The sequence below is a fragment of the Mytilus trossulus genome, chromosome 11 (genome assembly GCF_036588685.1).
Source record: "Mytilus trossulus isolate FHL-02 chromosome 11, PNRI_Mtr1.1.1.hap1, whole genome shotgun sequence".
Classification (NCBI taxonomy): domain Eukaryota; kingdom Metazoa; phylum Mollusca; class Bivalvia; order Mytilida; family Mytilidae; genus Mytilus; species Mytilus trossulus.
The window spans coordinates 43,022,735-43,033,502 of record NC_086383.1 but is presented as its reverse complement, the minus strand read 5'-3'; the positions used below and the strand labels follow the sequence as shown (position 1 = coordinate 43,033,502).

The 10,768-nt window shown below is 31.8% G+C and overlaps 1 protein-coding gene across 1 annotated transcript; it reads right to left on the bottom strand.

Annotated features, from left to right (window-relative positions):
- Positions 1 to 462: 462 nt before the first annotated feature.
- On the bottom strand, positions 463 to 10,042 carry LOC134690381 (thyroid hormone-induced protein B-like). The gene is made up of 4 exons (XM_063550356.1): positions 9,954 to 10,042; positions 3,507 to 3,697; positions 1,500 to 1,581; positions 463 to 650 (listed from the first exon to the last, which is right to left on the bottom strand). Exons 2-4 carry the CDS (start codon positions 3,663 to 3,665, stop codon positions 637 to 639), a joined length of 255 nt encoding a protein of 84 aa, XP_063406426.1. The 5' UTR covers positions 3,666 to 3,697; positions 9,954 to 10,042; the 3' UTR covers positions 463 to 636.
- Positions 10,043 to 10,768: the final 726 nt, after the last annotated feature.

Sequence of the window (10,768 nt, the reverse complement as noted above, 5' to 3'; positions counted from 1 at the left end):
AAAGGTGCAACGTATAACAAACGTTTTATAAGCGAATAAGGAACGAAAAAGTAACAGGGTATCAGTAGAATGAAGTGGATGTAAGAAATTATAGGCAATTGTTCGCTTTTAGTGATTGTAATCGACTATAAAAGGCCTAGACATAAACTTGAAACTATTTGATTTAGAAAACTAACGGCCAAAAAAAATATGAACGGCTTGCTCACCGAATAGTCATTGCTATGATGATATATTCATTTTTTTTATTACAAGATTAATGACATCGAAATCTTGTTTTTTTTTATATCCACATTTTTTTTTCATTTGATTTTCGATAATACAATAGAATTCTCTCACATTCTGAATTTTTATTTGCATTTACGGTACTGTAGCTGCAGACATAAATTACTGTAGTGTATTAAAATTCCAGTTGTGTAATATAGTTTAGATTAAATTAGCCGTACGTGTATCAATGCTACTTGGTTAGTTTTGTTGAATAAGTTTTATTAATTCTAATTCAATGGTTACAATGGATTGTCCACTGTTATAAGGTAACATAATATTTTTGTTAATATAACATAATCAGTGTTATGAATAATTAACTGTCAAAATCGAAGAATTCTTGTTACGGTTCTAATGTGTTCTTTTTTTGTCTGTTTACTTTCCAGCATCTAAAAAAGATGAAAAAATTAAATATAACAAGGATTTTCTAGCATTTTTGGATAGTAATTTATAAACTTTATGTCAAAACATTATGAAAAGAAAAAGTAGGGATTAGCGAGAAAAATACTTTAATGGCACTAAATCATGTAAATGGATAAAACGAGAGGATTCTGCATATCTGACAAAACATCAAAAGCAACAAGAGCAAACATCATTAAATTAATATATACTTCATGGTATTTGTAGATTTTTACAATCCTGGTTTGGACGTTTGTTATTGATTGTTTTTATGATAGCGAGAGGTAGAATACGAATATATACGAATACTACAAACTATCGTTGGGTGAAAAATTCTACGGCCGCCAGACAGGAATTACTCCATTTTATAGGCCAAAGAAGTATTTTATCAAGTTTTTTTTTTTTTACAAATATCTGAACACATTAATATAGTGAACTAACACGTCTTGTCTAGATTTCAATTTAATTCTTTCTTGAAATTTCGGAAGAATCAGATATTTTGATAAATTAATGTTTGCTAAATGTAAAACACAAAAAAAAATTGTGAACAATAAAAGTTGTTAAGAACTAGTCAACAATCAATTTGAAATGCTTAATCTGAAAAAAAAATAGGTTTTCATCCAACATGATCCTATTTACGAATATTTGTAAATGAAAAACATGCGCGCTTTAATTTTCAATTTTGAAGGTTAAAATCTAAACTTATAGACCCATAACTGATGGTCGCCTCTTGTTATTAAAAACTAATAATATATTTGTTTGGCTGATGTAAGCTTAATTTTCATTGGGAAATATCTCACAAATAGGCATAATGACGACAATGATAAAATAACACTTACTACATGCACCAGATTTTAGGAGAATATCATCAATGGCAATATCACCCCTCGAACTAAAACCAACGTCCCCCACTATGGTGACCTGAAAAGGAAAACAAAACATTTTAAAATAGTATTGACATGCAAAGACACCAACTTCATTTGTTTTTTGTTATTCTTGTTTCACCTGTATTATTTATACTTGAAAGTGTGTAGCATGTTGTATTGCAAGTGTAGTTTAGCATGCTTCTCTGATAAGTTGTAAACCCTATCGCAAAAAAGATACCCCGTGAAATGAAATTTAAGGTGGTACCCAACACTTTAACTAAAATTAATTTGGCTCGTTTAATTTGCATAAAATTTGGACACAGTATTTACTTTGACCCTTTGACAAATATATAAAAAAAATAAAAAAATTGAACCAACAGTTTTATCAGAAAAATTACACCGGTTATATAGCAGTTTGACAAACACTTATTTTGATCATTGAGAAGCTTAAAATTCCCTTAACAACATAACGTTATTAAAACATTTAGTTGATTTTACAAAGTTATCTCCCTGTAGTGTTAGGTACCACCTTAAATAAAAATAGTGGGAACACCTGTTGCTCTTTCTTTTTTTTAGAAGGACTATAATTAATAGAGTAAATACAAAAGGCTTTCTTTTAAATAAACGACAACCACTGAACAACAGGTTACTGACTTTATAATTCAGGAAATCTAAACAGTTCAGAAGGAAACATTAATTTCAATTAATTCTGTAAATATTCATTTATAAATAAGTTGTTTACAAATAAGAGGTCTGCCCCTAACTTATTAGATCTTTACTTAAATAACCTACTGTAACTTTTCCTGCACTTTTATAGAACAACCAGTAAATAATTGCAATAGAAGTATACCGCTGTTCAATAGTCATTACTCGATTTAACTAAAACTAATCTGGGTCACAAACCAAACGGAGGGAAACGCATCAATTATAAAAGGAAACCAAATGGAACAACTGCTACAAAAACAAAGGTCAACATACATAAACGCGAACCATGTGATAACAATTGCCATATTCCTGACTTATTTCTAAGCGGTGTGCAATTTACTTTTACATCATTTGTAATAACAGTCGGTCATTTCAATATAAATCCTATCGTCGGAAAATTATTATAACACTGAGGTTGTGAGTTTGACCCCGCTCGTGCTGATGCACTCGACTCCAGTCGTAATTGACTATGATTGTCAGTTTTCTTATCGAAGATCGATGGTTTTGTCGTGGGCACTCCTGCTTCTTGCAAAAACTAAAAAATGGCCGCCACGAAACAGCATAAATGCGGTGCTTAAAAGAGGCGTTAAACACCCAAAATCAATCAAATCAATAATTGCAAAATCAAACAAAGAAGAGTACAATTTTGAAGTTTTTCATCTATCTACTACGCTACTGACCCCGATCCAGTTTACACAGTACGAACTACTATGTCCATGTACATGAAGTGACCTCTTGGTTACATTTTTATTCATATGAATGTAATTTGATTCCAAATCAAAAACTAAACATCGGCCATAGACCTTTTAATCGAAAATTATTTGTTTTACAAATAACTGTGTTTCAGTTAATTTTCATAATTTAGTTGTGCTCATTCAAATTAAAGTATCAACCAAAGGTCAATAACACATAACTGAGAGAGTGATGGAGCTGACCGTTACCTCGAGCAAAAAAAAACCTGAGGCACAGCCAAATTTGATCAGGTTTTTGTTAGGGGTGTAAATTTTTCAGTTATCCTTCTTTATTCATGTTATTGTAGAGACTAGAAAAGCATGCTTTTGGAAGTATTTTTGTGTGATGCATATTGCGTAATTTTGTGCTATTTTGTTTTTGGCATAACGCAATATCCGTTATGTATTTAGACTATGATTAAGAATTTCAAATTTTCCATTGGTTTGTTTGCAGAATATATGAAAACCATAGTTTAAAAATAGTTTTCTCCAATCCACGAAAATGGGTACCGTAGAAAATGAATGAATCCACAGTCGTACTTACAACAAGATTACTATAGTGTGGTATGTCTATAGTAGCAGTGTCCCAAACAAAGATATTTGCGGTTTGTTGTCCTTTTTTTTTCCAGATACTTGTCAGAACTGGCAGAGATGTTTTATCCCCAGCAAATACTTCTAATGTTCCAATGCCATTCCCTCTCATATGGTACTTGAAGGACAGACAATGAGGGCATGCTACAATAATAAAGCTTATAATCAAAATGCTATAAAGATATCTCTTATAGTTGATATTGAGATATCTGCTGTCTGCTGTCTGCTGTCTGCTGTCAAGAATACCAGAATAACTTAGAATCTGGTTTTCTTATTTTTCTCTTCCTCTATTCAATTTTCTATTGAAAGATTAAGTAAAATTTTGGGGCACAATATGGCCTTTTGAGGGCTGCTATCGATATTGTATCGTGTACTTGGCTGGGGACTATGATAATCGCAAGTAATGATAGACGAATAAACTGTTTCTCAAATCAATTTTTATTACAACCAGACACGCACACATCACTCAAAATCACACACACATACAAGATCAACATTATCATATGAAACAGTAGATTTTATGTCTAACTCGCACACGAACTTAAGTACCAAGCACAATTTTATATTCCACAATATGTCTTAAATGCAAGTTAATTTGGTTGACTTAAATTCAGTTAGTATACAGTAACAGTAATAAAATATCGGCATAATGGTAGTGTTGATATTGTATGTGTGTGTGTGTGATTGTGAGTGATGTGTGCTTGTCTGGTTGTAAGCTTTCGTAATTTGATATTTTCATTTGAAGTCAATTTCAAAGTATAGATCTCTACTAATTTCCCTGGTGTACTTGGCTTAGGGACTATAGTAAGCGCAAGAAATGAGAGACGAATAAACTGTTTCTCAAATCAATTCTTATTACATCTTCATGCTACTGCACTGGCAGACGACAACTCAACGTAATGATAATAGCTATAACATGTTCCACGTTTTCTTACATCATAGTATAAATTGTGTGAGGCAGTCCCAATAACCAAAAGACCCAAAATAGAAATATAACAATTGGCCTAGAAATCAAATAACCAATCTTGACTCCCAGTTTTAATTGACATTGCAAAAACGTAAAAATAAGTACAAAATATGTGATAAATATGTTATACAATATTAAGACATAATCTGTGATACGATTCATTGTGAATAGTTCATTTTTGTAAGAACATCCTCGATTAATTCTTTGTAGGTTAAGCGCGAGTTGAAAGATTTGGTGCTGACTTGCTCTGGACACAAACTGTTTTGGAAGAATAAAATATAACAGTTCTCCTCTTTTGTCAATAAAATGTGCTTAATTATCTACATAGTGGCTTGTACAGTATGTATCATACACCATGACAATTTGTTTGATTCTCGCTTCAGAATATGACAGAAATTAGTATTTCTTATATTATAAAACAGTGGTTAATAACGTGTATTTTTCAAATTATGAGTCACCTTATAAGTTTAGCCATAACAAGGGGTTAACACTTAAGGTGTAATACCACCAAATCATAGTACGTCACATCCGGTTGCATACGAAAAAGGGTAAACAAATTCCCTTAAATTGACAGTTGTAGGAAAGTTAATTCAACATATCATTGCATAAACAAATCTCTGGGTCATAAAAATATAACTTAGGTGTTTAAAAGCACCTGTCCAGTATTTTTTTTTTATTTCATGTTTACATAGAATATTTTGAAAACTTGAGTTTGTACACAGATAAAAAAAAAAAATTCTGCGCATTTTGTTTGGAAAGCGCAAATTTAACAAAAACTAATAGGGGAAAATCATAGTGGTATTACACCTAAAGACTTCAAGAAAGAATATTTCATACTATGAGAAAGGTAAAATAGGATACATAATCCTGCAAGTCTGCATGTTTTTACCGGGCAAATAATATTATTCATGGTATATACTAGTAAGTGAAATAATGCAAACTTCACGGTTTTCCTTTTTTCGTTTAACACACCTTTGGATGTAATAATTGAGCAATCATTTATACAATTATATATGGGGATGATTTATTTTGTTCCTTCCAGTTACGACATGACCTTTGCAATGAAAAACGTTTTACAAGATAATTCAAAATGTGTTTATTTATTTTATTATTATTCTACAAATCTAGATCATTTGGAACCAACTATATTTTTCATAAATCACGAAAGTAGATAGCCATAAAATAAATAACTTCAACTAGAACCAACCTTGAAAAACATGAGCTTAATGTTTATATTCCGGACCATATGAGCATTTGAACCATACGCGTATGGTCACGACCATATGGGTATATACTCATATGGTCTGACCATACGTGTATGGTCGGGCTAATTAACACTCTGTTTCAGGCTACTTTGAGTACTTTTAAACTCTTCATATGGTATAACCGTTCCTTAAAAATACGCTATCATATAGGTAATTTTATTATCATGTCATAATAAAGAGATTTTAAAACTGAATAAAAAAATAAAAAGTTTCACATAGTTAGTTTTACTACCTAATCAAATCTATAATAAAACATTTTATACTGATGTCCATTACCCATTTGTTTAATATTACGAGTGAATAGCAATATGTTGACTTGAAAAGATAACTTCCAAAAATTGCTCAATAAACAGTTACACAAGAAGTCACTTCCAAAGAACATATTTTATTCAAGTTGTTTTGTGAATATGGTGTACTGTAGTCATATTACAATATTTGAAATCTAGAGCTTCATAAACACCGTAGACACATCGGAATAACCCAAAACCTCGGAATCCCTGCATGCAGCTGCACAGAAGGCCATTTTTTCACTTGCATACATAACGTGTAACTAATAAGGATCGTGCACAGCCATGACGTGCAAATTCGAAAAAAGTTATGTTACCGCGCGTGTGGAAGTAATTGTCACAATAGAGATGACCAGGATATTGACGAACGAACCTATCTCGACGAACGAACGTATAAAGGAGCGGTTATTGTATTTTTACAAACGTACCTAAAACCAAAAGGTTATGTTAAGTTATGATTTATATGTTTGAATTGTATTCGGATGTAATCAGGATAATAGAGAGAAATGCATTAACTATACAAATTTTAAATGGTTTTCCTGATTTATCGATGAAAGACGTATAAAAGTGTTACGTATTTTACGATATCATATACATGTAGTTTTTTTAAAATTGTTAAACGCATGATGAACTAAACATCACTCTCAGGAGTATTCGAGTGCACCGACAACTTTAACTATACTCGTACAGATATGAATGCATAATTTAGATTCTCTCAAACAATATGTTAATGTGATGCTGTGGGATCGTTTCTCTATCTGTCTTTTTAATTGGGTATTAGAGTTATATATGTAATAGCATCGATCAGTTTCAGTTAGGGCAGTTCATTAAATGTTGTCCTGCACTTTTTGTGATCTCTGTCCTTTTTATTTTCACTTTATTCGGTCCTGCCTTTTTATATAAGTTTATCCTGACAATTTTTATACATAAATTGTCATCTGCCTTTATTTACACCACATTCATGTCCTGCCTTTCAAATATCATCCTAGCCCCCTCCCCCTAAAACGCATATGATAGTCTTTTATAATACCTGTAAACCTCTGACGGAGCAATCGTTTTAGTGTTAAACTGGTCCTCAGATTTCATATAAGTAGATATAGGAAGATGTGGTGTGAGTGCCAATGAGACAACTCTCCATATAAGGCTTACTTGGTCCATCAAAAAGGCAAATGACGACATTGGAACCTCGCAACAAATTTATAAGATAAATGCAGATACTAATGTGTATAAAAAAATACCAATAGCGTTTGTGAGGTAGAACCTTTCTTGATAAAAACCGAACAAAGGGAGTGTAAATTGTAAACTTGGTTATCACTTTGGAGTTTCGGCGAGAAAATAATGTATTTCGTTTCTTCCTAATAACAAGCCTTTCAAGTCTATAGGTCATTATTTTTTACTTTGAAATGTGGAAGGATTTCGTTTAGTAATACACCCATTGATTTAGTGTAGAAAAATAGGAATACAATAACTTAATTTCCGATAATTACATTTTTACTATAATCAAATTAAGAGCTTTGTCCTAAATTGTCGATTTTCACATGAAGCCATATAGCAATCGGACAAATGTCACACAAAGAAAATGTATTTGTCTCAAGAATGTTTAAACCAACATTTTTAAATGATGTTTTAATTATATTGTCTGATTTTTTTTATGCCTTAATGTGATACTCAGCCAGTTGAATTGTACTTTAGGTCCATCTGTGTGCGAGAGTTGGATGATCTGGTCCAACTTTTCTAGGGCTATATCCATTAGTACTCAAAGAGTGAACCCTCACCCGTATGCGCCTCCTATGACGTGGTAAATTGGATACTAGTATTCGTTTAAATTTGCAATTATAATGGATAAGCTCATTAAATGAGCTGAAAATAAAATAACCATAAGAGATGCAACTGCACTTTGATTATCAAAAGTTTCAATACACTAGTAATAAACTTCAATATCTATTTCTGTAGCATCCCCTTTTACAACATGCAAAATATTTAAAAAAAAAAAAAAAATTTAGGAACTTATGTATTTGATTTGATCAGCCTTATCTGGGGGCAAAAACCAACGAAGATAGCTAAATTTCGGAACAGAAAACAAGATTTAAAATTAAAATAAATTATATCAATATGGTTAAATTTGATATCTATGCTTTCATCATTTTATACCCCCCCCCCCCCAAAAAAAAAAAACACTTTTGGGACCTCAAATTTTAAAACAGTCTTGAATATCGAGTGCACCTTTTTCTAATGTAGCAAAAATTAAGCTATTTATGATTGGAGGAAGCTTCTAAACAGGTAATATTTCTTTAAACTACATGCAGAACCATGCAATTTCTTTCACTTGGACGATTTTATGTTAGATTAAATTCATAAATATGTATAAACTACCGCTCCCGCTTCGTACGATTCGTCAAGTTACGCTTTCGTGCGATCGTTCGTCATTATCCTGGTCATCTCTAATAAGCCTACATGCAAGAATGTAATATGCGAGGAAAATTAACTTTGGCATTAATATTTAATTTTAACGTAGCCTTTGGATTAATACATTGTCAAGTTACCATCATTGTTTTTTTAGATAAAGTTTGTTGTATTATTGAAACGGTGTAATGCATATTTGAAAAAAAATACCTATATGGTCAAAATACTCATATGGTTCGGGTCGTTAATAACCATACGAGTATATACTCATATGTTCCGACCATATGCCTACGGTCGGACCATATAAGTATACGTATATGGTCATGACCATACGCGTATTGTCCAAATACTTACATGGTCCAGAACATTTATATTGTCTCAGTTCTGACACTCTTGATGATATATATATGTTCCGGACCATATGAGTATTTGGACCATACGCGTATGGTCATGACCATATGCGTATACTCATATGGTCCGACCATACGCGTATGGTCGGACCATATGAGTATAATACTCGTTTGGTTATTAACGGGCCGGACCATATGAGTATTTCGACCATATAGGTATATGTTTTTTTTCAAATTACATTATAAACGTTTCAATAATACAAAAACTTTATCTAAAACAACAGTGATGGTTTAAAACATGACAATTTTTTAATTTTATAATTCAAAAAACTACGTTAAAATTTAATATTGATGCCATAGTTAGTTTTTGGGAGAAATTTGTGCACGATCTTTTTCATTTACACATTTTGTTTGCAAGTGAAATACTAGCCTTTTTTGCAGCTGCGTACAGTGATACCGAGGTCTTTGGCAATTCTGATGTCTACGGTGTTTTTAAGAAGATCTCAAATATCGTAAATAGACTGAAATACACCATCTTCACAACACAACTCAAATAAACTAATAGTATGCTACTTTCCAGTGACTTCTTATGTAACAGTTCATTAAGAAATTTTTGGAATTTAATTTTTTAGTCGACATATTGCCATTTAATCGTAATAACAATTCCGTAACGACCATCGGTAATGGCGATCGGTATAAAATGTGTTTACTTTAAATTTGACAATTAAGTAAAATTAACTATGTGAAACTTCATACTTTTATTTAGCTTATCTTTTTATTATAATATAATGATAAAATTACCTATATGATATCGTCTTTTGAATGAACGGTCATACCATATGAAGTGTTTAGAAGTATTAAAAGTAAACTGTAACAGAGTGTTAATTACCCCGACCATACGCGTATGGTCCGACCATACGCGTATGGTCGGACCATATGAGTATATACCCATATGGTCATGACCATACGCGTATGGTCCAAATACTCATATGGTCCGGAACATATATACTATCAAGTCTGATAATAACCTTCTCCCAGTACGCCCTTTGTTTTGTATAAATAAACTTTAAATGAATGCCATTACTGGAGAAAATAATTCAAATGCCAACGTCGTACTTATGAAAATACCTTCTAAGTTTGTAGCTTCAGTTGTAAGTATAGCTTTATCCCAAAGCACTTTGGAATTGACCTCTGTGTATATATAATATGCCCCCTCGGCCGCTGCTTTGGGCCCAGTATGCAGAGTTCTTGTACTTCCCTATAACATCAGAAGTTGATCAACAGTTAGCTTTCCGTTTATTATTTTCATGATGTTTAAGATATAAACGTGAACTAAAGATAACAATATATTTTGTTCATATAAATTAAAAAATGAACTCGTCTCATCATTTCTGGAATTTTCTTATTTTAATAAAAGGATATGAAGAATATATTAAGAGTAACAGCAAACCGATGACACAACAAAGGAAAGACATACAGATGCAAATATTTGACTTCAAATGCTTAAACAGAATACTTTCTGTCATAAAATTTGGGATCAGAATTATAATTTTACGAAAAAAACATAATTCCGACCCCCTTTGACATTAAATGATCGTTCCCTTATATTCTTTGTATTTCATTGTCTTTTTTGTCTCATGTAGATACTTCACAGTTTCTTTCTATTGGAATAGTGTTATATAATAGATAAAACGATCCGTCGTCACTATAATTCAAAATCCAAATAATAATTAATCCATTAAATAACATCCTTTTCATAATGACAATAAAAAATGAATAAACAGTTTGGAATTTGTGGTTTCAAATCTATTTTGAACCCTCTTAGAAAGCTGAAATATCCTGATAATGTTTAATTACCCATAACCTTATATCTAATGCAGACGACATGGTATTGCTCCATATTTGAAGAATTATGGCAAAATCCAAAGCTCAAACACATGAAA

Coding starts and splice junctions, on each gene's coding strand:
- LOC134690381 (XM_063550356.1), bottom strand. CDS start 3,665: ATGAGAGGGAATGGCATTGGAACATTAGAAGTATTTGCTGGGGATAAA. Junction 1,582..3,506: donor CACACTATAGTAATCTTGTT/GTAAGTACGACT, acceptor TTTCCTTTTCAG/GTCACCATAGTGGGGGACGT.